Source organism: Antechinus flavipes, chromosome 1, assembly GCF_016432865.1.
Source record: "Antechinus flavipes isolate AdamAnt ecotype Samford, QLD, Australia chromosome 1, AdamAnt_v2, whole genome shotgun sequence".
Classification (NCBI taxonomy): Eukaryota; Metazoa; Chordata; class Mammalia; order Dasyuromorphia; family Dasyuridae; genus Antechinus; species Antechinus flavipes.
In genome coordinates this window covers 617,518,200-617,545,940 of record NC_067398.1, presented here as the reverse complement: position 1 = coordinate 617,545,940, position 27,741 = coordinate 617,518,200, and the positions used below count along the sequence as shown (strand labels likewise).

At 41.2% G+C, this 27,741-nt stretch overlaps 1 protein-coding gene across 1 annotated transcript; it reads right to left on the bottom strand.

The window, feature by feature from the left end:
• Positions 1-2,072: 2,072 nt before the first annotated feature.
• Positions 2,073-25,918, bottom strand: LOC127539097 (uncharacterized). Its single transcript, XM_051963132.1, has 8 exons — positions 25,830-25,918; positions 15,382-15,752; positions 13,824-13,880; positions 11,923-12,066; positions 11,163-11,249; positions 9,464-9,532; positions 2,571-2,645; positions 2,073-2,472 (listed from the first exon to the last, which is right to left on the bottom strand). The coding sequence occupies exons 1-8, from the start codon at positions 25,856-25,858 to the stop codon at positions 2,192-2,194; spliced, it is 1,113 nt and encodes a 370-aa protein (XP_051819092.1). The 5' UTR covers positions 25,859-25,918; the 3' UTR covers positions 2,073-2,191.
• Positions 25,919-27,741: the final 1,823 nt, after the last annotated feature.

Sequence of the window (27,741 nt, the reverse complement as noted above, 5' to 3'; positions counted from 1 at the left end):
GAGAGGGCCAAAAATTTTGTGATTTTCCAGAATGTGAGGGCACTGTGCCCCTAGCCATAGCAATATGGAAGGGTTATCTGTATTGAGATCTTTTTGGATCATGAATCTCATGCGCACTATCTTTGAATCAGCATATCATTCTCAAAGTTACTGATAATCACTAATAGCTAATGTATTTGATATATACACATCCATACATGGGTAAACACATAAATATCTCCAAATGGTTTGTGAGAGACTATGAGGGCTTCTTTTGTCTTTTCCTATTTCTGTGCTTTGGGCAGAAAGTACTTTTTATTTAAGTGATGTACCCTCTAGGGGCAGCTAGGTAGTGCAGTGGATAGAACACCAGCCTTGAAGTAATGAGGACCCTGAGTTCAAATTTGAGCTCAGATACTTAACACTTCCCAGCTGTGTGACCCTGGGCAGTTACTTAATCTCAATTGCCTCAGCAAACAAACAAACAAACAAAAACAACCAAAAAAAAAAAAAAAAAAAAAAAAAAACAACCCACTGATGAGAATGTTACTCAACTAGAGAATACTATAAATTTTGGTCATCACCATTCAGTGTTGGGCACACTGTGTGAATCCTAGGTTCTTGTGTGTAGGAAATTAAGTTACAGGCAGTTTGTAATGTCCCTGGTTTGTAATGACCAGGTAGCAGTACCTGGGATGGAGTGTAGCACATGGAGCCAAAAAATCAGTGCCTGAGTGCCAGTTCTGTTGCAGAATGCCATATGACCCTGGACAAGATTTTTAACTTCTCGGCACCTGATTTCTGGTATGTAAAATGAGAGTTAGAACAGCTGATCTCTAAGGTCCCTTCCATCGTTGAGGTCCTGCGAGAAGGAGTTACATGAACATCCCCATCACCACAAATGGTACTTTTATCTTTTGGTCTCCCAGGCTGATACTCTCCTAGTTCTGACTTGATTCTTTGTCCACACATCACTGTCCCACTTTGTATTCAAATGTCACAAGTAACGGATCCATTTGCTGAATACTTTTCCGCTGTCTCTCAGAGCCACTCTTTCCTAATTATCTGCCCATCCTGTGCCCCAATATAGGACTATGTAACCTTAATCAAGACTGCTGCAATAGCAAGTCTCCCTCTTCTCATCACACAATGCCCATCCAACTCCGGCACTGTGGCAACACTGGGGGCTCTAGCCCTGGGCACTCCCACCATCTACCTCTTTCAGTGTTGCTTACTGAATAGAAATTGAGGAAGCCATACAAGTACCCTGACTAGATCTCCTATCAATTTCCCATCTCCTCTGGGTCCTCATTGCAGTTCTTTTACTCCTTCCCAATGTTTTCCATACCTCTCCCCATTCTTGTTTCTTCAAGACTCATACGAATTTCCCTTTGTCCACTCTTTGAGCAAAGGACTTTGCCTCAAACTTAATAAAGTTAATAAAGAAAATAGAGACTGTTCTCTCCACCTAGGTCTGGGAGCTCCCCGAGAAGCTCCTCAAGCCCACGTTTCACCTGTTTTTGTATCTGCAGCATTTACTGTGGGGTCTGGCACAGGTCGATATATTAAAAGGTATAACAATACTTACATTTTGAGGCTAAAATGGAATATCATATGGAAAGTGCTTAGTTAAAATAATAGTTAGCATTTATACAGGGCTTCCATTGGAGAGAGTATTGGACCTGGATCAGGAAGATTCATCATCCGGAGTTCAAATCTGATGCTGACTAGCTAGGTGACTCTGGGCAAGCCACTTAACCCAGTTTGCCTCAGTTTTCTCAACTGTAAAATGAACTAGAGAAGGAAATGGCCAAATATTCTGGGGTCAGGGTCAGGAAGAGTTGGACACAACCGAAAACTGAACAACAACTCAAGGCCTGCATGAGCCTCACAACAACCTTGAGAGAAAGGTACTATTATTATTACTATTCCCATTTTACAGTTCAGGAAACTGAGGCAGATTGCGGCTAAGTGCCTTGCCCAAGGCCATACAACCAGTAAGTACCTGATTCCAGGAAAGTTCTTTCCACTGTGCTATCATATTGCCAAATGGGATGTCAGTGTATTATATGAAAGAGGCAGAGTCTGAGGGATAAGATCTAAAGCTTTATCTCAAGTCTTCCAAACACAGGAAACAGATGAAATCTGCTTAGATAAAATACATTCTAAGAAACCAAGGTAATGTGAGCTGTATCGCAGAGAAAATGGAAGTCTACTTGGGGGGCGGACCGGCTGGAGGCTCAAAGGTTGAGTTATAAGGCTGTGGAAATGGAGGTCCTGAGAGGAGGATGCTGGGATTGATCATCTGGGGGAGAAAGGGCCCAGGGTGGAGGGTGGTTTCTGCTTGGTTAGCCAGCAGCAGGCAGAGCTGATACATGTTGTGATTGAGGAGATGGATGCCTGGGATCAGCTGCTCCTGCTGGTACTGGAGGACTTTGGCAATGTACATGTTGACCACAGACATCTCCTGCTGGGTCCGGGACAGGTTTCTCACTGCAGGAGAAGAAGGAATACGCCCGTCGTCAGGGATCTGGACAGGGGAGTCTCCAACAAGAAAGGAACAAACACCTCCACTGCCGCTGCTGACTTACGTTCCTCCAGCATGGCCTCCCCAATCTGCTGATATCTGGGGTCACAGGGCTCTTTCGGCTTTTCTTGCTGAAAGGCTAAGACAAAACACAGATACCGGGAAAGTCAGTGTGAAGTGAGAGAAGTCCTGCTACACCGACCTACCCCTCCTGTCCCCACAAAACCTGACATCCTGAGCCTCCTAGGACGCAGGGGATCAAACTCTTCTGCCTCATGCACTGGGACGCCAGTTGAACTCAGCCACTCAGTGAAGCTGTGATTGCCTCCAAGAAGATGGAGATCACAACTAGCTATACCCGGTTCTTCCTGGCTGATTCTTTTTCCATTCTCCCTCTGAGTAAGCCCCAGCATGCTGGGGGCCTCCCTTGCTTCCCCCTGACTCTGGGAGGACACCCCTAGAGCACTTAGCCTATCCTCTTGTTATTCTCTCATCCCACCCCATGCCCAATCTGCCTGCTTTGTTCCATCAGCTATTTCCCTGATGCCATTCTTAACTCTTGTTCTTCATTGAAGTTCTCAGTTATTAGATCTGGAAGCCTGGATGATCCCACCCATCCACTGAACACTGGGTGCTTTGTTACCCTTGAAACAAAGTGTGTGTGTGTGTGTGTGTGTGTGTGTGTGTGTGTGTGTAAGGAGCTAGAGAACGAATCTTTTCTTTTTGTCAGAATAGTGTGTGTCCCTGGACGATTAAATCACTTCTTTCTGAATCTTAAATTCTGTCATTTAAAGGAGATAATCCCTCCTCCTCCTCCTCTCCTATTTCAAAAGAGTGAAATAAAGATAACCATGGAAAAATCGATGAGTACTTACTAGGAAAGATACTGTATCCATTTAAGGATTAGGATAACAATTTAAACATAGATCATAGGATTTGGAGCATCTAGTAGAGCATTGGACTCTTGGGTCAAAAAGATCTCAGTTCAAACCCTGACTCAAAGAGTCATTAGCTACGTAGCCCTAGACAAATGACTTAACCTCCCCCCAACCTCAGTTTCTGATCTGTATAAAAAGTGTAATAATGTCACCTACTTGAAAGGATTGCTGTGAGATCAAATCAGATTATAAATCATTTAGTAAACCTTAAAGAGATAAATCTGAGGTATAGAGACTGTTAGGTGGTATAATAGATAGGAGGAGGGACTTAGAAAGGCTTCTCTCAGACTTAGAATACTCATCTGTAAAATGGGGATAGCAACACTTACCCTCAGAGTTGTGAGAAATACGTAAAATTATTTTTGTAAAATACTTTGCTCACTTAGAAGTGCTACATAAGTGATTATAACTAGAGTTGGAGGGGACCAAGGAGTATAATTAGTCCAACTCCTGTTAGGATGAAGACACTGTGATCCCCAGAGGGGCCCTTACTTTCCCCAGGTCCCTCAGAGATTAAGGAGTAGAGCCAGGGTCAAGTTGAAGGAGGAAAAGTTCATGGAACAACAATATTTTCCCTGGGATGTTTACAGTTGTAAAGGCCCCTGAGTCCAACTTGGCCCGTCTGAGGTTGAATGATCTCACTGGCACTAGTGGCTCCTGCCTCGTGGAAGTCATTTAATCCAATAAGCACAGAGTTCTTCAGGAATGCTGCCCAGGACTTGTAGATTCAGCTAGGCAATCAGCTGATCACTAAATAATCTAGGGAAAAGACTCGGGATACCTGGAGTCCAATTCTAATTTTTGTCACATTTCTCCCCAGCAACTCATTCTCTGAGCTTGGGTTTCTTCTGCTATCAAAGTGGGATAATAATCCACCCAGAATGACCTCCCTCAAAGGATGGCTAAAAGGAGAGCACATTGTTAACCTTAAAGTTACTGTGTAGGATGTTATGTTACTATGAAGAATGCTTTGACAAATGTTTAACAACCAGCTCTAGATGGGGTGGGAAGCTTACATTTAATCTGAATTATTAATATTTTCCACATTAATTTCTTGTCAGGATAAACAACTAATCAATAAATAAAGCCCTGACATTTGATGATTCTGTGGTGTATGCACACATTGAAAATTTAACAAGGAGCTCTTCCAGAGCTAGCCTCAGTGTATCTCTAGTATTATTATTATAAATAATTTACCTATTTGACAAATGGAAAACCATGCCCAAGAATGGCTCTCTGGAGAAGCTTAACAGCAGTAGTTAGAGAGACTTGCAATCCTGCCTCAGATATTACTTGTGTGATTCTAAACAAGTCAATTAATTTCTTTGTCTCAATTTTCTCATCTATAAAATGGAAATAATAATGATGGTGTTGATGGTGATGACAGCTTTGATCTCAGGTTATTTTGAGGTAATATATATAAGTGCTTTGCAAATAAGAAAATATATGTAAAGTGCTTTGCAAACTTTGCAGTGCCATAAATTATTAATAGTTATAATCATTAGACTCTGAGCTCTTTGGAAGCAGGAACTGATTTCTGCCTTTTCTTTTTAATCTTCAGCATGTAGTAGGCTTCGAATAAATGTTGGTTAATTGAAAACTGTGGAATCTCTATTACTGCATACTTTTTAAATAAAAAAGAAATAAGTTGCTGACTGAAGGATGTAAACGTTACCTGCCCACAGTTTCATCTGATCCATCTGTTCTTACCCTCGGACTCTAGAACTGGTCCTTTCTAGCTCTACAAACAGCCCTTGCAAATAGAAAAATAGTTTGAAAGCCTTTTACCCATATCATGCAATTCTTAATGGAAGTCTGAGAACAGGCACCATTTCTCAATTATTTGAGGAAATGAGGAAATGAGACACAGCCAAGGCCAAAGTGTGAGTAGAGAATCTAGGCTTACGATCAGAAATTGAGAGTGGATGGAGATTTAAAAAGCAAACAAACATTAAAAAAAAAAAAAACAACAACAATTTCTTATTACTTTAATGCCAAGAAACTCACATGCATATTGGATATTTCAAATAAATACTAAGAAACATATAAAAAAAAGTTTTGTATGGCTTTTTAATACAAGGATGTGCTATGCTTTTATATAAAACAGAATTCTTTCAAGCATTAAAAATGGCTGACTGTTAGTAGCTACAATTATTTATCAATAATTAGAGATCTTTAACTTTATGAGAATGCGTACTTGTCAACTGGCAACAAGCCACATCCCATTGATTTTACAGATAAGGAAAACTGTGGCCCAGAGAAGTTAACCTGTTTTTTTGTTTGTTTGTTTTTAATCACAGGTCTGAGAGTTGAGACCAGAACCCGGGTCCTTTGGACTCCATTCACACTATACTACCTCCTAAGGTTTTTAACCAGGACAGTATAAAGTCTTAGATTTTTTAGGCTATCGTGGTTATGCTGGGCTCTCAAAAATGGCACCAGGTGAATTTAACTCTGAGAGGCTTTATTAAGCTAGAAGGCTTAGAATATAGTCCCAGTTACAATTTCTGTAAACCCAGCACTTAGCATAGCACCAGGTGCATTATAGGCGCTTAAATAAATGTGTATTGACCAAATGACAGACTTCTGTCTGAAAGCTAGCCTAGTTAAGTCAGAAGCATCATCTCCAGAAGATTGGCCATCCTAAAGGTAACTTACTGTCTTAACAACTCATGAAGATCGTTTAGTAAGGTGAGCATTGGCAGGCATATGCCTCAGTGAGGGAGATAATTCTCACTGATAACTATTATAGTTCTTTTAAAGGCTGAAGGATACAGTTGAGCAGCCCCTATTACATTACATGGAACAAACCCGAAATGAGATCACATAATTCAGATCTTGGCAAACAAGAATTAAAAAAAGGTTCTCAAAAAAGCTGTTGCAGAGCAATCTTTCTGATCCCAGGACTACAGCTACAGTTCTGCACTGACCAGGAATGCATGTGAGAATTGGTTGATGTAACTAAGATGTTGAGCTGGGAGAAGGGAAGAGTAGGGTTTGAGTGGTTTGGATGAGCGGAGGAGTATGAGAACTATCTTTACGTATTAGAAAAGCTGTTATATGGAAGAGGATTAGATCAGTTCTGCTGGCTCAGAGTACAGAACTAAAGAGGCAGATTCAGGCTTAAAGGAAGCAAGAACTAGTGTCAGGGTTGTCCAAAAGTGGAATGGACTCTCTTGGGCCAAGTTAATCCAAGAAATATTGCTGGGAGTGTAAAGCACTGGAGATTCAAAGAAAGGCCAAATGGTCCCTGTCATCAAAGAATTCATGTTGTCAATAATGGTGACAACATGAGACTACAAACAAGATAAACTGGGGATAATCAACAGAGGGAAGAATTAACAATAAAGGAGACGAGGAAAAGTTTTTTTTCTCTCAGATGGAATTTTAGCTAAGACTTGAATATTGTCAGGGGACAGAGACAAAGAGGGAGAGCATTCCAGGAATGGGGGGTGGCCAGGAAAAATGCCCAGAATTGGGAGACGAAAGGTGCTGTTAAAGAAACAGCAAGAAGAGTGTCACTAAACCTCAAAGGACAGAGGTGGGAATAAGGTGTGAGAAGAATGGAGGGAAGCACAGGGAGTGATGGGAGTCTTCAGAGGCAGATGACCACTTGGGCTGGCAGCAGTGGGAACTTTTTCCAGAGGCAGGGTCATTTCAGTCATTTCAGTGAAGTCTGACCCTCTGTGACCGTGTCTGGTGTTTTCCTACAAAGATCCTTCAGCACGGTTGCCGTTTCCTTCCCCAGCTCATTTTAGAGAAGAGAAAGTGACTAAACCAGGGTCACACAGCAGTAGTTCTCTGAGCCAGGTTTGATCTCCAGGGGAATCTCTGTGGCCCAGGCCTGTGCTCTGGGCCCTGTGGCACCATCTAGTGGCCCTCGGGGCGGCATCCCTCCCACACGGCCGATTCTGAGAGAACAAACTGCCAGGTCAGTGGCTGATGGGACTTCTCCAGCTCCTGGCTGGGCTCTATGGGAGGGACGTGGTCATTAAGCACACGGAGGGACTCTGCTTCCCACAGCTATTTCCCACTGAGTTTTACCCATTTCTTCCCCACATCTCTCCTCTCCGTGGCGGGCTCTGTTATGAGGAATATCGGGTGAGAATTTTGCTAGGAACCAGACACGCTTTCTCAAGACCACAGACAGCCCAGCATAGACAAGATGTCTTGTTGGTGTTCAGGTGTGTGTGGTGGGGAGCCAGGGAACAGATGGGGAGGAGGAGGCTGCTAAGATGTTCAGGAATCAGAAGTGTCAGATGTAATGAGGTGAGTAAGCAGCTGAACCCAGAGTGAGCAGGTAAGGGATTCACAGCTGGGTAGCCCGGAGGCTGGGGCCTCTGCCTCCTACCCATGCTATTGTCCTCTAAGTAAAGGAGGACCAGGAGCAGGAGGGAGAAGCCACCCCGGCAGCCAGTGGGAAAAGATTAATTAGGCACCTTCCCCTATGATCTCATCCCTCTCAGCTGTTCCTCCACCATCAGACACTGCCAGACACGGCTCTGGGGACTGATGACTTCTGGGATGACCCCAAGCAGGGAGGGAGAGCCCGGAAGGGGCCTGCTCCAGATTTGAATTCCCCTCTCAAAATGTGGCCCTAGCTTCCTTTGAATTCGGACCCCACTATTCTCTGCTTCCCCCATACAGGATATGGAGTCTGGTGCCACTGAAGCACTGGGAAAGGTGGAAGGAAGGAGGTAGTGGAATTATTTCTCCTTGGTATTTCAATGGTTGCAGAAAGAATCCAGTAATCCCAGGCATAGAAGATTTGTAACTGGAAGGGCCTGGTTCATTTTACAAATGAGGAATCTAAGGTTTGGAGAGCTGTAGGTGGGAAATGGACAGCGCTGGGGTTCTCTGGAGGGACTCCTCTCTACCACCAGCAAGAAAATGCAGCAAGCTGGTGTTTTTCCAGCTGTATAGTGGGAAAAGCCCTGAAGCCCAGAGAGGTTAAGTAACTGGATCTCCCTCACATAACAAAGCAAAGAATGGGAAACAGCACAGGCACCTAGCAATAGGCCAACAGACACTTAGAAACACAAAGAAATAAGGGGTCATTGAGTGGAATCGGCTCATTTTGCAGATGAATAAACTGAGGCCAAGGGGGTAAAATAACTTGCCCAGAGTCACACAGGGAGCCCGCAGAACTTGTAGATAAATAGATCAGCTGCCTTGACTCAGGACCGTATTCTGATCAAAGAGTTCAACATTTTTCATCACAAAATGTCACAAGGCTGGGTTTTGTTTCCCATTACTTTGCAAGACTGGTGCACAGAGAATGAAATCTGTTGACAGCAGCTGCTTGTGATGCTCAAAAACTGGTAATTATCTGTGCGGCAGAGGCTGTGTTTGCTCTTACTGTGCCTAAGTGTGACCGGCAGCCACGTCAATCAGACCATGTGAGGTGCTGACAGTCAGTGTTTACCCAGGAGCAGATGTGCTATGACAAAGGAAGGCGGGGGGAGGGGAAGGGGAAGGTCTGACGGTTTGTGAGGGAAGAGACAATGTCCCTTCATCTGGAAAGTGGGATTTGGTCAGAGGGGCACAGATATGATTGGAATGATCCTTGAATTAAAAGAAAAAGAAAAAAGATTTATTTTGTAGGAACCTGAATTGATTTTAAAATGATGGCATAACAGTTCAAAGAAGAAGAATAACTAAAGGAATGGAAAGAACAATTAAAAGGAGGAAAAAATCAGAGACAAGTATTAATCTGAAAAAAAAGCTTATAGAATGTTCAACTTGGAGAGGATGTTGGCCTACTCTGCTACCTTCCCAGAATCCTTTCCTAGAGTGTTAGAATCATCTCTACAGACCCACCAACTTCCTCAAACCTCTCCCACATTTACAACTTTTCAACTTATCATCTCTTCAAAGGATACATCACAGACTATTTTTTAAAAATGCCACATATTTCAATATACTAAGGAACTTGACATAATACATTAATTCCATGGAAAAACATGGTCATTAATTACAAAATCCACCCATTCCATTATTTCCCCATCCTTCTGCCTACCTGTTTCCTCTAGTGTCGGTCTTCCTAAAGCTGTTTGATTTACTGCACATCCAACCACGCCTTCGATCACTTAGTTTGAAAAATATCATACTCATGAGTTAGACAGCAAAAAATAAGACAACATGTTCTTAAATGAGACTTTCAACTACCCCCCCTTGACAAGTCAACACTCATCCTTAGTGTAGATGTAGTCACAAAGCTCTTTTATGTCTATTTTCAGATGCCCAACATGGTCCACTTGGTCATTTGACTCCTGGGAGAGAAAAATAGTCATTCCTGGAAGGTAGAATCTCCTCTAGAATTCTGGGAAATGGAGTAGTTAGCAAACTTATAGCACCACACAGTGAGAATGCGCCGGCTCGGGAGTCAGGTATGAGGCCTGGCCCTGACTGACTGTGTGTGATCTTAGAAGAGGTTGGATTTCTGGATCAAAGTTAGTGCCTTTGGGAAGGAAATCAGTCAACTTCAGGCACATGCCAAAAAATTGGGTGGGAAATTCAGAAATAATCACAGAATTTCTGAGTTGGAAGGGATCTTAGAAGCTTCTTACATCCAACTTAGACCTAAGCAGGGAGCCCTTCTTGATGAATGTCTTCCAGTCTTCTCTTGAATATTTCCAACAAGGGGAAAACTGCTCCCTCCTGAGGGAACCCAATGACTTTGTGTCAGCTCTGTTCAGAAGGTTAATCCATCTTTCTGAAACCTTCCACACTTTGCTTCTAGTTCTGCCTTGTGAAGACAAGTGGTGTTTTCTGAGACAATGAGCCTTTGGAAAATCATCTGTTCCCCCCACCTGGAGGGCTTCAAGTAAAGGCTGGGTTACTGCTGCTAAGATCCCTTCCGTCTCTGAGACTCAGCGATTCTGCCCAGAGATAACTAAGGCTTAAATGTGGTTTTGGATGGGGAGTGGGGAACCTTATTTTCTAACAGAGACTCTTTCCCCAAGTTGCTGAAGGCGAAGCCTAAAGTAGTCTAGAATATTCTGGGTCAGGACACATGGGACAACACTCTCAAGTACAATGCTAACCAGGTATAGTTCCTATCTGGTCTTAATGTGTTGCCATAGTAATAAAATAAAAGGGGAAATATATAAATGTGTGGTTTTCTAAGTTAATATGCAACTCCTAGGGATCCTCATGTATTGTTTAGTTATATCCATGTTATTGTTATTCAATATCCATTGAATTTGACACCGCTGTTTTATGGCCACCTCCCATTGTCCCAAAGAAGACAGAATTGTGAAGGCAGGAAGGCTGCTGGATCTGGGCAAATCCTGCCTCAGACATTTATTAGCTCTATGACCCTGAGCAAGTCAACTTAACTTGTTTCTCAGTTTTCTCAATTACAAAATGGGGATAATAATAGTACCTACCAATCAAGGTTATTATGAGGATCAAATGAGAATGTCTTATACATACATATATGTGGATTATATATTTGCAAAACCACATGCATGTATATAACATACATACATGACTTTGCAAGTCTTAAAGCTCTATCTAGATTAGATTATTATTTATTATTATTAAACCAGAATATGGCCTTTGGGTGACTACCAAGCCCCCAGAAAGTAAGAAAATCTCACTCACAAGTGAGAAGACCCAGCATGATATGGGCTGGGCTGGCTCACTGATCTTACTCAGCTATGTTGTACCATGTGCCAGCATGATTTCAAGTCCCTCTTGGATTCTGGACTCACCATTACTTGTTTCACCGTCTTTGGACTGATGCTCCCTGGTGGAAGTCACTGCCTGTGGAGGCGGCAACCAAGTTCCAGGCAATACTTCTTGGGTTTGGAGGAAAGAATTTATTATTTCAATCATCTGTCAATTATTTCTGATGAGTTGATGGCAACCAAAAATCTCTTCATGCAGAAAAAAAAAAAGTCTACCTTTTTTATAAAGAGAAATTGAGAAATGCAGTTTTCCCATTTGGACTTAAAGCTTTTCTCTTTAATTTCTTTCAGGGAATGAGGAATGAGATTTTTAAAAACAATTTTTTTTTTAATGAAAAACTCTAGCTATACTTAAGGCAAATTGATGTGGACAATTAAGGTAACCAACTGAATGACTCAGGCCAAAAAAGCCTACTAAGGAGCAAAAAATAAGAATTTTTGCCTTCTTTCTCTTTCTGAACTCAATTCAACAAATGTGTTAAATGCTTACTATGTCCCAGGAACTGTATTAGGCACTAGGAATACAAAGACAAAAATGAAGCAATCATAACTCTCCAGGAATTTACATTCTATTGGGGAGAAGGAGAGGTGAGGAGATAACCAAAGAAGAGAGAGCACCATCTGGACAGTTAATGACTCAACTTTCTACCTCACCTTTGCAGACATTGCTCTGGTCAGAAAATTCTCAACCACTAATTCTACCAAATAACCTTCCCACGGGTCTGTGATCGTCCTTCCCCTTAGAATAATGCTCCAACCCCAAGCAGAAGTTTATTGGTCAGACCTCCCTGAATTTCTGCATCTTGGGTGAATGAGTAGGTGGCTAAAAGTGTTGATTCCTTCAGACAGAGATTTTCCTTGGGATCGTTACCTGGCTCTTCTGGGCCAGAATCATAAAGATGCTTCACAGGGGGTGGAACTGGCATTTCTGAAAGTTAGAAAGGGAGGTGATTGCATCATTTAGGCTTTGCCCAGTTGAGCCAAGGAGTTAAGGTGTTAAATTACTAGAACCTGTGCAAATAGAACTTGGACAAAACTTGCAGCACATTACACAGAATTCATTGCCCGAGATTTTACATTTGGTTAAATGCGTATAGACAGACACTGAAATTTTAAATGAGTTATGATCAAAGGGCTTCTTATTCCTTTAGAGTAAAACATATACCCCTTTATTTAGCTTTTAAAGTCCTATGCAACCTAGCCTCAAGCTTTAGACTCTTTTGAGATTATCCTCATCTCCACCTCCATACTATGAGCCAAACTAACTGGTCTTCTCTAAGTTCCTTATTCATGGCATTTTACTTCCGATCTCCAAACCTTTGGCTTTCTGCCATATTTGGAATGTATTTTTACCTTATATCTACCTCAGAGACCTCTAGGCAGTGCAGCCACTACTCACTTTCTGCATGAAGCCTTTATTAAAGGCCTCTAACTGCGAGAGTCTTCCCTTCCAAACTACTTTAATTACTTTGTGTACATTTGTATTTATTAACTTTATAATTAATATTATATATACATGTTTAATATATTTATATTAACTTTATAATCAATGAGAATCAGAATGATTTGGGTTTAAGGCATCATCCTTAAGAAAAAAAGAAAACAATCTAGCCCACAAACTCCAAGATATCTGGCAGGGTTTCAGTGATCATGTACCATATCTTTACGTAACTGTAAGGGTATATACCTTGTGTAGACAGAGGGAAGGGAAAGGAAAGAAAAAAGAAAAGAAAAGGAGCTGTGTTGCCCAACTGGCCAGTTCCACATTTGGATCTCTAGTGGGGCAGCTCAGATTCCTACTCACCAAGGTGATTTTTGTCTTTCGTTACAAAGAGGACCAGGACGTCAGGGAGGTGATGCTGTGACATGCAAGTGAATTGGATTTAAGTGAGTGCACTCAAGCTGTGCAAGGACCCCTGCCTCACTTTTGTTTGGGTTCTGATTGGCTCAGAGTAAATGTAAATAGCAACTCTTTTGGCCAGAAATTCTGAGGGTCTTCCCTTCCCAGATGGATTTTTTTTTTTCCTTTGGACTGATAAGAGGCCATTCTCTGCCTTTTCTTACTTGGCCTTAATCACTGATTAGGCAGCATTGCCTCAGTCAAATTGAGACCTGTTGAAAAAGCCAAGATCTCCTACTCCACCCAGAGTCCTCTCTAGCTGTCCTGATCTTTGTCTCCAGCAGGACTCATTTGGCTCTGGTGTCCTCCCTCCCTGAAAGCCTATACCTATAATGTACCTGTAGGTCATGATATCCCCTCCCTAATGTCATGGTCTTCTTCAAAAATAAAGAAAAAACAACTAACTTTATAATATTTATTTATGTGTCTCCTATTGGCTAGTGAGCTTATGTATTGTCTCTCCCAGTAGAGTGTGAGTTTCTAGACAGGAAGGACTCTTTTATTTTTTATTTTTTAAATCCCTAGTACCTTTTAGTGCTTGGCACATGTAGGTGCTTAATAAATACTTGTTAACTGATTTCTGTTAATTCTCAAGCCATCTTATCCAACCTTCCTAAAATTAATGATAAACTTGAAATAAAAGTATGTGTTTTTTCCAAAGCCTTGTTCAGTTAATTAAATTAAATGAGCAGTCATTAAGCACCTACTATGTGCTGAGGCCTGGAAATACAGAGAAACAGAAGTAATAGTCCCTCTCTTAAAAAGCTTGCTATCCCGTTTCTTACCCTCATTCTCGTTCTGGGTTTCCTGGGCTATCTTTGCTCTGGCAGATCGTTTTGGCCCTGTTAGGAAACAGAGAGAAATAGTCTATTTCATCCAGAACAGCTAATATGGAACAACAGATGAGAAGGGAGAATAAATAGTATCTGTTTTGCACAGAGTAAGTACCTCCTCAATGCTTGCTAAATTGTCAGATATAGCCCTGAAAAAGGACCCGGGCCTCGAGCTATACAGTTTCCACCATAAGAGACTTTGTGGGTATGACTTGATTTCTAAAATAGAGATGAGAGCCCTTCTCCTCCTCCATAGGGATTTTACTATGACATAATGAATAGGAAAATTGATGTAAACTCTTAAGAGAGTTGGAATTGAATTTGTATCTCCAGAAGCTAGCACAATGCCTGACACATAGTAGGCATTTAATGAATACTGTTTGATAGAACAAATCAGTTTTTAAGTCCTTTCTGTGAGCTAGATCATGTGCAAGGCACTGGGGAACCAAATAATGAAATACATATGATATTAGTAAATACTTCTTCTTTCCTTCCTTCCTTCCTTCCTTTTTCTTTTTTTTTTTTTTTTAGAGGCAGGTAGATGGCACAATGGATAAAGTACCAGGCTTTGAGACAGAAATACCTGCATTCCAATCCAGCCTAGATACTTAGTAGCTATATGACCCTGGGCAAGTCAGTTAACTATTGTTTGCCTCAGGTTCCTCATCTGTAAAATGGAGGGATAATAACAGTATTTACCTCCTATGGTTATAAGGATCAAATGAGATGATAATCATAAAACACAAAGCACAGTCTCTGGTAAATGCTATGTAAATATTGTTATTATTCAGTTGTTTGTGTCCTACTCTTCAAGACCCCATTTGGAATTTTCTTGACAAATATTCTAGAATGGTTTGCCACTTCCTTCTCCAGCTCATTTCATAGATATGGAAACTGAGACAAATAGGATGAAGTGACTTACTCAGGGTCACACAGCTAGTATGTATCTGAGGCCAGATTTGAACTCAGGAAGATGAGTCTTCCTAAGCCCAGAACCGGCAGTCTATTGGTTGTGTGTATGTCTGTCTATCTATCTATCTACCATTTATCTCTATTTTCTCTTCCTTCCCTCCTTCCTTTTTCTTTCCTTTCTCTCTCCTCCCTCCTTTCCTCCCTCTCTCCCTCCCTTCCTTCCTCTCTTGTTTCCTCCAACCCTTCCTCCTTCCTCTCTGAGCAGCCCAGCGATGCAGTGGATAGAGTGCTGGGCTTGGCATCAAACAGACCTGAGTTCATGTTTGGCCTCAAAAGGTTCCTAGCTATGACCTGGGCAAATCACTTAGCTCTGTTTACCTAAGCTCATTTGTAAAATGGGAATAATAAAATTCCCAGGGTTGTGGTAAGGATCAAATGAGATTGCAGTTGCAAAGCACTTAGCATGGTGCCTGGCACAGAGTAAGTCCTATATAAATGCTTAGTATCATACTATCAAGAAATTTACACTATATCAAGGATTCCAAAGCTCTTGGAAAAAGTGCTAGAGGCCACCCCTGCCTTAGGGCTTCCGACTTACGCTTTGAGGACCCAGCCTTTGGGGAGCATCCAGCTGCCATCTTCCAGAGCGTGCTCATTTTCTCATAAAAGTGTGGCAGGGGGGCTGAGTGGGCTCCTGTGGTCAGGTAGCGAGCCTGCTCAAAGCGGAACTGGCTCTTGAGGTGTTTCCACTTGGTGCGGCATTGCTCCGCCGTGTAGCCCACGTGGCGCTGAGCCAGAGTCTCTGTGATCTCTCTCCAGAGTTTGCTCTTTCTCTGACTAGTTCCTGAGATGATCTGATGGACTTTTCCTGTCTTGAAGATGGCCTCTAGCAGAAGATTGGTCTCATGTCGGCCCCAGCTGGCTCTCCAAGAGCCTGTGGGAGGCTTCTTTAAACCATTCTGGGTCTTTCTGAGGAAACACAAATGAGAGCTTTACAACAGGGGTTCCCCGCCTGTGACAGATACAGCCCCAGGATGTACAAGAAGCTTGTCAAGAAGGCACAGAGGCATTCTATTCTATTCTATTTTTTCTTTCTTTCCTTTAGGGCTGGGTGACTTGTCCAAAATTGCACAGCTAGTGAATATTAAGTGTCTGAGATCACATTTGAACTCAGGTCCTCCCAACTCCAAGGCTGGCATCCAACCTCTGCACCATCTAGCTGCCCCATTTTCCTTTGTAATAGTCATGTTCAAAAAACTTGAGCTCCAAATTCTTTCCTTCCTTGGCCATGGAGAAGGCAAGCAATATGTTATCAACTATGCATGTGAAGTCATGCAACATACAGGGAAAAATTTGGAAGAATAAAAACTATGTTATCCTATCAAAGAAATAAAATGATTTTGTTTCTTATGGACATATGGACATTCTTATGGACAGTACCTGACACATAATCAGTGCTCAATAAATGGCTGGGGGCTTGTCTTGTCTGAAAGATTGGGAACCCCTGCTTTACAAGGTATGAGGTCCTTTGAGCATAATACCTGTTACACAAAAAACTTTGCAACCAGAGAGAACATCAACATAAGTTAATTTAGAGCTGAAAGGAACCTTTGAGCCCTCCCACCTCATTTTACAGATAAGGACATTGAGATGCTGAAGTCTCAATCTCACATTAAGTAACTTGCCCAATTTCAAACAAGTGGTCAATCTCTTGTGAACCCTGGTCCTGACTCCCCATCCAACAATTTTTTCACTATTCCACTCAGAAACAATTGATTTTTGACTTCAAAATTCTCTACCCCATTGTCTACAATCAAATGTCAATATTTATCTATAATACACACACACACACACACACACACACACACACACACACACACACACACACATATATGGAGGGGGATGAGGGAGGGAGAGAAGAGGTAGAGAAAGACAGTCAGATAGAGACAGAGAGAGGGATACAGAGACAGAGACAGAAAAAGTCAGAGAGAGGGGGAGGGATAGAAAGATAAAGAGACAGAGACAGAATCAGAGAGAGACAGAGAGAGAGAGAGAAAGAAAGGGGGAAGGAGAGAATCAGAGAGATAGAGAAAGAGAAACAGAGATAAAGACAGAGAGTCAGAGAGAGAGTTAGAGAGACAGAGACAGGGACACAGAGAGAAGCAGAGCTAGAGAGACAGAGAGAGAAAGGGAGGGAAGAGAGACAGAGGCAGAGACAGTGTATAAATGAAAGGTACTCCCAGAAGTAAAGCCAGCATGTAAAGACAAAGATCTCTCCAGGCACTAGGAGCAGCTAGTGAAAATTAGAAGTTAGAAGATAGAATGTTGCTTTCAAATTACAGCAAGACCAGTGTCATAGGCCGGGTATAGCCCTACCTGTTAGACAGGCAGGAATGAGAGCCAGGTTGTAAAAAAGGCTTTATAAACCAGAGGACTTTATATTTGAATCAGAAGATAAGAGGAAGCCAATGGAGTTTACTGAGGTTTCTTCACCTGTCATACCCCAACTCGTAAAGTACGTAGGCTGATAGCAGATGCTGGAACTGTGCCAGGTAGAGGAAGGCAGAAAGACCCCCTGGTCTTCCCAAGTCTCTAGGGCCCCATTCCCCCAGGTGGCTCAGCAGACAGTGTTAGGCCTGGCTTTAGCAGGGCTTGAGTCCAAATATAACCTAAGAAACTTAGCCTGGACAAGTCATTTAACCTCTACCTGTCTCAGTTTTCCTCATATGAAAAAGGGGATGATAATAATATCACCTACTTCCCAGAGTTGTGGTGAGGGTCAAATGAGATATTTATAAAATGCTTTGCAGGACTTTAAGAGGTATATAAATGCTAAGTTTAACTACTTTTTTTTAAAAGCAATTTTGTAACTTGATTTTTTTTTACCCAGAAGGCAAGCCAAAGACAAAATATTAGACTGAAATATACTCTTAGAGAGTTGCCAGGAATATTGAGAGATTAAGTGATTTACACAGGGTTAAATAGACAGTGTATAGTAGAGGTCTTAAGGCACTAAGAGGCTAATTAACTTCTCCAAGGTTACCAGGCTAGCAAGTATTAAGAGGTGGGCTGAGAAGAAGGGAACAAGCATCAATTAATCTCCTACTATGTGCCATGGGCAGTGTTGAGTCCTTTACAGATATAACCTCCCAATAACTGTGGGAGGGGGCACTATCATTATTTCCCTTTGACTCAGAGGTTTCTTTGAACATGGAGATGGTCTTTTGACTCTTTTTATATTCCCAGTGCTTAGCGCAGTGCCTGGAACATAGCAGGCCTGCGATAAATGTTTCAGGGTCACACAGCTAAGAAGTTGTTGGAGGCAGCATTGGAACTTGGATCTTCCTGACTCCCAGCCCAGGGTTCTGTGCGCTGTGGTACCACCGAGCTTTGAGAGAGTGAGGAGAGGTGGATGACACAGGCCATGCACTTGGATGGCAGGGACAGTGGTGCTGCCAATGACAAGTAACAGGGAAGTTTGGAAGAGGTGGGAGGGAGAAGAGAATAATAATTTAATAACTGTCTGCTGAACTGAAATTAAATTAAACTGAACTGAACTAAGGTTACTATTATTAGCATCCACTGAAGGTATATTTGACTGGAACAGAAAATGGTTTCCTTAGTGAAAATAAGGTTTGGGGATTTTCTTAGGACTTCACCAAAAATACCAGAGAAGATTCAAGAGTTGCCTGTCCCTTTTTATTCGTATTGATCAGAATGCTCTGTACCAAAACAAATTATTTGGGGAGGGGAGAGTGAAAAAAAATAGAAGCTTCTTTTTCTGTGTTTAATACCCAAAATTCCCTTCAAGACATTTGAAAAGGATTCAGAAAATAGATTAAATGAAGGGGGAACAATACTGGACTAGGATGTAAGCTTCACTGAATAGCAGCTTGAGAAATTATAGTGAATCTGATCTACTTCCCACCCCCTCCGAGGCCAGATCAAATAACTCTCTCCCAGATTGGTGAAGGGAGGTGGAATCCAAGTTCCAGGGCTCTGACACTTGTGAGGTGGTGCAGTGAACAGAGGGCTAGACCTGGAATCAGGAGGACCTGAGTTCAAATTTAACCTCTGACACTGTGTGACCCCATTTGGAGTTTTCTTGGTAAAAATACTGGAGTGGTTTGTCATTTCCTCCTCCAGCTCATTAGAAACTGAGAAAGTTTCACACAGTTATAAAGTAAATATGGCCAGGTTTGAACTCAGAAAATGAATCTTCCTGACTCCAGGTTGGGTACTCTATTCCCTCTGAAAAGAGGGAGTTAACTAAATGCTATTAAGGTCCCTTCCAGTTCTAAATTCACAATTTTAAGACAAAAGATTTCTGGAGTTAGAGGTTCTGGTTTAAATATAGTAATTATGAATATTTACTATCTCTCTAGCTTTACAAATCATGTCTCTTTCAATCTTCCTCATCTGGGAGAGAGAAATGGACTAGATCAGTGGTTCTTTTTTTTTTTCCTCCACTTAATTTTTTTAAATTACATGTAAAGATAGTTTTCAACATTCATTTTTGTAAGATTTTGAGCTCCAACCTTTTCTCCCTCCCACACTTCCCTCTCCCACAAAACAGCAAGCAATCCAATATAGACTATACATGTGCAATCATGTTAAACATATTTCCACATTAGTCTTATTGTGAAAGAAAAATCAGAACAAAAGGAGAAACCATGAGAAAGAAAATAACAAAACAAAATTTAAAAACAAAAATAACAAGCTTCGATCTGCATTCAGACCCCACAATTCTTCCTCCGGATGTGGATGGCATTTTCTATCACCGGTCTTTGGGAATTGTCTTGGATCACTGTACTGTTGAAAAGAACTAAGTCACTCATAGTTGTAGATCAATGGTTCTTAACTTTGTTTGTGTCTCAGCCTATTCTGGCAATCTATGGATCCCTCCTCAGAATATTTGTTGTTTCTGCTGATAAGGGAAGGAAATGCTATACTTCTATTAGAAGTTAATTAAAGATGTAATTTTTTTCCCTTCCAGATTCACAGAACCCCTGAAATTTCTCTTACTTTAAAAACTCCAAAACTAGATTACCTCTAAAGTTTCTTGTGTGATTTATCTGTATTTTCTAAGGTCATATGACTAATTAGTGACATATATAGAACCCTGACTCCTAAAATAAATGTACTATTATTATATTTGTTTATGCATCCCTTCAGTAGCAAGATCTCCTAGTCTATTTTGAATATAATTTGATTTGCAAAAAAAAAAAAAAAATCCATTTTAGATACACAAATCCATTGATTACAGACTTTTTTCTTTCTTTCTTTCTTTTTTAATAGGTTGAAGTTTTAATACTTTCTAATTAGGTGATGGATCCTATGGGAATAGCTCCTGCCAAAGGAATTGCAGTTCCTTGCTGCCTAAAGCAGTGTTGATGATGATTGGGTGCGAAATTAATGGTGTGTGTTGTAAAGGCAACATGTAAGTGTTAGCCTGTATAGGGATAGAATTTGAGAGAAATGTGCCTGGGAAGGTACATGGGGCTGGCTAAGTTTGTGAATCAGAAGGGAAAAGGGATATAATGGAGGCCTACCAGAAATTACAGGGATATCAGAGAAGAGGTCTGACTCCAAATTTCCAAATAAAACAAGACCCTCTTGGAGCTGGGGGAAAGGGCAGTGTGGTTCAGTAGAAAATGCTGGATGTAGAATCAGTGCCCAGATATGAAACTTAGCTCTGTCTTTCCTCTCAAGAAAATCTGTGATCCGATTCCTTCCTTTCTTCCTTCACTGGTAGGTTCTTAGGGATACAAATACAAGAAACTGTCCCTACTTTCAAGAAACTTAACATTCTCTTACATCAAATGTAAAAGATATAACAATAAAACATAATATAAAAAAGAGGCAATCTTCAACTTTTATGGGGGCAATGTTCTTAGGAAATGAAGCAAAAGTCATACAAATATTGCTACATGGAACCTTTAGGAAATAGGGGTCTAAATTCCCTCAATCACCCAAAACTATACTGTAAGAAATTGCTGAAAAATGTTCTTGTCTGCATATAATTCTTCATAACAAAATATGAATTTGGATATCATTCACTTTTCTTAACATAGTAACCATGAAATAATCCATAAAATGAAGTATGCAAAATTAAATTAAGTAACATGCAAAATATTTTTTCTTGCTAGTAATTCTTTAGAATTCTGTAATTTTCTATGCTAATATCTCACAATATTCACTTTTTAATAACACTTTTTATAATCTATAGTACCAGAAATGCTTTCTTCATTTTTGCATATATAATAAATTATTGATCCATTAACATCAAACTTGGGGACAACAGTGGCTGCAGATATTCCAGCACAAAGTTTATCTAACATCTTTTTCCCAAAGCACTATGCATGCTTGGGCTTAATGGATTTGTACCATATTTTGGGGGCATAACTATAACACAAAACTTGATTTTTCAAGGCAGACAATGAAAATAAGTAACAAATGCATGGAGAGTTCTTTACAGTGGCAGAGTAAACAAGACCAGTAAATCATCTGGTAGTTTTACTTCACCCCCCAACCCTACCCCCCCTCCACAAATTTGTGCACATACTGCCGCTCTCTTTTTTTTTTAAACTCAAAAGTGAAAATGTGATGACTGATAAAATTACCCAAATACTTGCTGTACCAAAAGTTAAAATCATGAATGTTGAGGATTGACTATATATCCAAAATACATGCTCTGATGATTTAGAAAATATAATAAAATAAATAAAAGGCACTGTTTACCTCAATTTTCTCATCTGTAAAATAAGCTAGAGAATGAAATGGCAAACTCCTCTAGTATTTTTGCCAAGAAAACTCCAAACGGGGTCCACAAAGAGTCACATAACTGAATGAGAGCTTAACGATAAAAGGATGTTTAGAGGACATCCAGTCCAACCCCATCATTTCACATATGAGGAAACTGAGGCAAGCTTAGTAGACTTAGTTTTAGATAAGTTTCTTAATTCAATAAACTTGAATTCAACAAAATTTATTATTTCCCCCACACACAACAATTAATTATGAAAGTGCTTCAGTTTCCTTAATTTTAAAATGACTGATGTTTTACCCTGGGAGTTATATAAGCTATCAGGAAATGAGCAGTACCCAGGTCCTAAGAAGAAAAATGTTAATATAAATTCCTTAGTGTAGTTAAAAAGCAGTTTTGTTGTCTGGCACCATAGTGTAATGGAAAGAGAATTGAGCTTGGAGTCCTGGCTCCCCCAAGACACTGGGTAACCTCTCTGATCCTCAGTTGTGGGGTGGGGTAAATACTTCTACCACACAGGATTATATTGAGGGATTTAAAGCATTTTTAACATTGGGGAATAGAGATTATTCTCTGGTGTGCAGATTGAGAGAGGGGTTTATACCTGTTAATTGCTAAATGTTAGTTATTATTAATGTTAATATGTTGACTAATGATTATTGCTAAGGTGTAAGAATAACAATAGCTAGGATTTATATAGCACTACTAAGTACCAAGCACTATGCAAAGTGCTTTACAATTATCAAATGGACAGAGGTTTGGACCTGGAGTTAGTAAGACCTAATTCTGACACCTTGTCAACTTAGAAAACCTCTGTGACCCTTCACCCCAGATGTGGGATGTGGAAAGCCCTAATGCCCCACCCTACCCCCATCTCCTCTTATGTGTCATTAAAAATTCCATGTGGTTGACTAACAGCCTCAGACTTTGAATAAGGCACTGACTTAATCTGTTGCTTTTGAAATTCAGGAAGCATCTTCCATTTCCAGTCAAAATAATCAGGGGACATAATGTCCCCTGGAGGTTGTGGCTGGGAGTTAGAAAGGAAGGGCAGAGGGGGAAAGGATCTGGCTTCTCAAGCCACAATGACCCTTGGGAAGGTCCTAGTACTTAAACTCCTGGGTCTTTAGCAAGGGATCCACAGGGGCATAGGACCCGATGTTCTGAAATGGGGGCAGTCCTGGAGAAGCCAGAATAAGAGAGGGACAGAGCCATCTTCCTAAAAACCAACCTGATTCAAGACTTAGAGAAATTTAGCACCAGAAAATTCTTTTTATAGGAAACCTTTCTTGCATTCCTGTTTAACTTTCTGATGGGGACTGAAGCCTCTGTCACTTTTTGGTGTGATTATTCTCCCAAATGTTCTTTTTTAGATATAGAAGCAGAGATTTAAATCTAGAAAGTTCATCTAGTTCAACAGCTCATAGAGCTAGGGTTGGAAGTGCACTCAGAGGCCTCATTTTGCAATTAATGAAATTAATAAATACTTATTAAGTACCTACTAAACGCCAGGTACCACACTAAACACTGGAGATTCAAAAAATGACAAAAGATAGTCCATGCCCTGAAGGAGCTTACTATCTATAGGGGTAGAGGCTCAGTGATACTCAGGTAATCAGTGAGATTTGAACCAGGGTCCTCTGACTTGAGCTGGCTCCTTTTTCTCTGTATTACATCAATATTTTACAAATGTAAGAAAATGGGTCCCAGAGAGAACAGATAAATTGCTTAAGATTGCAAGAAGAGTGTCTGGGCTAAATTAGTTTGGGTATTTTCACATTCCAAAAAAAAATGATCATTTTAAAAAACTTCATAAGAAATCAACCTATCTTCCTAGTTATTATTGACAAAGATAGGTAGGTAATCTTACAACATTTCTGGTATTTAAAAGCAAAGAAAAAGAAAGTTTTAACATTTCCAGGCTCTTTAATATATAAATGGTGCTAGTAAAACAGGGAGCTATTGTGCTGGGGTATTCCAACTCAAAGTAGTTAAAAACAGTAATTCACATGCTCACATTTGTTAAAGTTTACAAATCTTTTTATATATATTATCATCTTTGAGCCAGACAACATCCCAGTTATCAAAAAAAAAAAAAAAAAAAAAAAAGAAATCCCATTTTACAGATAAGGAAATTGAGTCAGAATTTAAGTTGACTTGCCCAAGCAGATTTAGCTACTAAGTGACTGAGTAGGATTTCATAGAATCACCTAACTTCAGAATTAGAATTTCCCCCCAACTGGGGAATATACAATATCTCTGAGAAGGGAATCATCCAGCTTCAGTCTGAAGACTTTTAATGAGGAAGAATTCATTATCTCTGTTCCTATGCTTTTTCTTAATGCCGAATTTGCCAATTTGCAACTTTTACCCCTTTTTTTTTAATAGAAAGGAAGACCTTTAATTTCCTTTGGAAATCCTTTATTCAAGATAGGTAGGGGTGTGTGTGTGTGTGTGTGTGTGTGTGTGAGAGAGAGAGAGAGAGAGAGAGAGAGAGAGAGAGAGACAGAGAGACAGAGAAACAGAGAGACAGAGACAGAGACAAAGAAAGAGACAGACAGAAACACAAAGAGAAAGACAGAGACAAAGAGACAATTAAGAACCACATGGCCTGAAACTCTTGTGTGTAGAGTGCCACTCTCATTCAACACTCTCTCCCCCTAATCTAGTAACTGATATAATCTGAGACAAAGAGGCCCTGGCCTCTGCATTTTATTTCTAAGAACCAAGGCTCCAGCCCTAGTGCTGCTAGTCACTTAGGTTCCAGACCATAGGTTACTTAACCTTTATTTCCTTATCTATAAAGTAGGGATAACAATAATTATAGTATCAACCTTACTATCAAGAGCTTGTCAGTTTAGTAGAATTCAGTCTTTTGAGTGGGGAGGTGGCGATTAATGAAGTTTAGGGAAATTGTAAGCAAATTAAAAGTTTGGGCATCTGATTTCAAAGAGAATTAGGAGAGTTGACTCTAAGGAAAAATGTGGGTCAATCAGCTTGTAATAGGAATAGCCATCCCTTATATTACCTCCACTGTATCTGTCAATTCTGGTTAATCAGGTGTGCTTGGTATGGGATGACAGCCTTGCAAAGTACAGCAGATTCACTTAATAACAACAAAAAATCTGTAGATAATAATAAAAATTCACATCTTTATAATGTTTTAAGGTCAGTAAAGGTGCTTTTCATCAGGCATCTCAATTGAGTCTCACAACAACCCTTTGGGGTGCTGTTATTATACATATTATATCAGAGGTTCCAAGGTATTTTGTACTAACTCACACAGCTAGGTAAGTGTTTGAGGTGGGTTAAAATACATTCTGACTTTTCCTGTTAATTCATGGAGTTCATCTTGACTTTTGGTTTCCAGACAATCAAAAACATTCCTAGAAATGAAAAGGACCTTTGAGTTCATTCTAAGGTCAAATAACTTGTTTATTCCATCATTTCTCCTTCTTTCCCTTCTCCCTTCCCCTCCCTCCTGTCTCCCTCCTTCCTTCCTTCTTTTTTCCCATTCTCCCCTTCCTTTCCTTTCCTCCCCTCCTCTCTCTCTCCCTTTCTTCCTTTCCCTTCATCTGTCTCTTCCTCTCTTCCCTCCTTTCCTTCTTTCTCCCTCCTTTTTTCCTTCCCCTCCCCTGTCCATCTATCCCTTCTCTCCCCCTTTCCCTTTCTTCCTTCCCCTCCCCCCTCTCCCTTTTTTCCTTCCCCTCCCCTCCCTGTCTTCCTCCTCCCCCTCCCCCTCTCTTTTCTTCCCCTCTTCCTTCCCATCTTTCTCTGCCCCCCTCCCCAGTTGGAGTTGATGTCGCCCAAGATCCTTTCCAGCTCTCAGTGCCATAACCAAATAGCGGATGCCGAGTTCGGTTAGCTGATCCCAGCGAGCTGTGTGACCTCAGTAAATGGTGCACCCTCTCTGGTCTCCTTTGCGGCTCAACCGGAGGTGTTCTTTCCTCAACTCGGTCCCTCAGTTCTCGGAAGTGCTTTCCCTTGCTAAATCCTGGTAGCCTCTAAGGCCCTAGGCAGGACAGGCCACGAGCCGGGAGGCCCGCAGCGCCGCGGCCAGCCTCAGGCCTGGGGGGAGCAGCTGGCCACGTCTCGCTGCAGCCCGCTGGGGCCTCCTGGGGAGAGCCTGAGGATGCTGGGATGTGGGAACCCCCGGGCGGCAGGCTGTGCCCCAGGTGTCCTCCTCCGGGTGCGGAGGCCCCTCCCAAGCCTTTGCACGGCCTGTGGCTGCCCCAGCCATCGTCAGCCCGCCCCAGCCTCCTGGGGGGCCCAGGACTCACAGCTCGCCTTGCGGGCTGCTCCTCTCCATGCCTCCCCTCCTGGTGCCTTCACGACAATAAGCAGTCCTCCGCCAAGGTCATGCCTGCCGAACCCTCTGGCTCCTCCACTAGGGGGAGTCAGCGCGGCTCGAACGCAGGCCTCTGATTGGCTGCTTTGCGGTGGTCCCGCCCCTTCCCTCCCGCTCGGGTAGCGCCGGAAGTATGCCAGCACGTGTGGGCCCTGCACCATAGATGGACGAGCCTTCGGGGCCGCCCCTCGTTACGGAGAGGGAACCAAGGCCGGCAAAGGTACCAAGATCAAAGAAATATAAAGCCGTTTAGAAGATCTGCAAGGTGCTTTACACAGATTCCTTACAACCCCGTAAGACGGCGTGCTGTCCTCCAGAAGTGAAGGGAAGTGTCTGAGGCTGGAACTGAACTCGAGTCCGCCGACTGTAGGCCCAGAGCTCCATCCACTGAGCCACGTGGCCACGCGGTCTAGATGTGCGTGAATTATAAGCACACCCCGTGGGAATACATAACGTGTGTCTGTAAACAGACACTCGTGCAAATTCTGTGCATTACACAACGCCCATATGCAGCTATTTATGAACACTACATACGGGTATAAATGCATGTAAGCAAATGCCCGAATGCAGCTATTTATCAACACTACATATGGGTATAAATGCATGTAAGTAAATCATACATACAAATTCCCATGTCTATGTGCATGCAGATATGTATGAGTACACAATGTATGTTTTTAAATAGATAAATGTATAAACACTCTGCATTACATACATTTGTTCTTATACTCATAACAAAACTAACTCATAGTAGCACTATGGACGCCCAAAAAGTTGAAATTATTTGAACAATCATCCCCGCAGTCATCCTGGTCCTAATTGCCCTTCCATCCCTATGGATGGAATATATATATGTACATATATATATATATATATATATATATCATATGTGATATATATTATATGTACTATGAATATATATGTACATATTTATTAACATACATATGTATAAATGCATTGTGCAAGTCATACACACAAATTCCCATGTGTATAATGCACATAGATATGTATGGGTACACAATGTATGTTTATAAATATGCGCATTATAAATACTATGCATTACACAAATCCCATATGTACATATTCATTTATTTATTTATTTTACAGGGTTTTTAAAATTAATTAATTAAAAAAATTTTTTTATTGATAGAACCCATGCCAGGGTAATTTTTTACATTATCCCTTGCACTCACTTCTGTTCCGATTTTTCCCCTCCCTCCCTCCACCCCCTACTCCAGATGGCAAGCAATCCTTTACATGTTAAATGTGTCACAGTATATCCTAGATACAATATATGTTTGCAGAACTGAACAGTTCTCTTGTTGCACAGGGAGAATTGGATTCAGAAGGTATAAATAATCCGGGAAGAAAAACAAAAATGCAAGCAGTTTATATTCATTTCCCAGTGTTCTTTCTTTGGGTGTAGCTGCTTCTGTCCATCATTGATCAATTGAAACTGAGTTAGATCTTCTCTTTGTCAAAGAAATCCTTTTCCATCAGAATACGTCCTTAAACAGTAACGTTGTTGAGGTATATAATGATCTCCTGGTTCTGCTCATTTCACTTTCATGTAAGTCTTGCCAGTCCTCTCTGTATTCATCCCGCTGGTCATTCCTTACAGAACAATAATATTCCATAACATTCATATACCACAATTTACCCAGCCATTCTCCAATTGATGGGCATCCTTTCATTTTCCAGTTTCTAGCCACTACAAACAGGGCTGCCACAAACATTTTGGCACATACAGGTCCCTTTCCCTTTTTTAGTATCTCTTTGGGGTATAAGCCCAGTAGAAACACTGCTGGATCAAAGGGTATGCACAGTTTGATAACTTTTTGAGC

Excerpts from the sequence above, each read along its gene's own strand:
- LOC127539097 (XM_051963132.1), bottom strand. The coding sequence starts at position 25,858 with ATGGAGAGGAGCAGCCCGCAAGGCGAGCT. Across the intron at positions 15,753-25,829 it reads AGCAGCCCGCAAGGCGAGCT|AAAGACCCAGAATGGTTTAA; the intron begins GTGAGTCCTGGG and ends GTGTTTCCTCAG. Across the intron at positions 2,473-2,570 it reads GGAGGCCATGCTGGAGGAAC|TGAGAAACCTGTCCCGGACC; the intron begins GTAAGTCAGCAG and ends CTTCTCCTGCAG.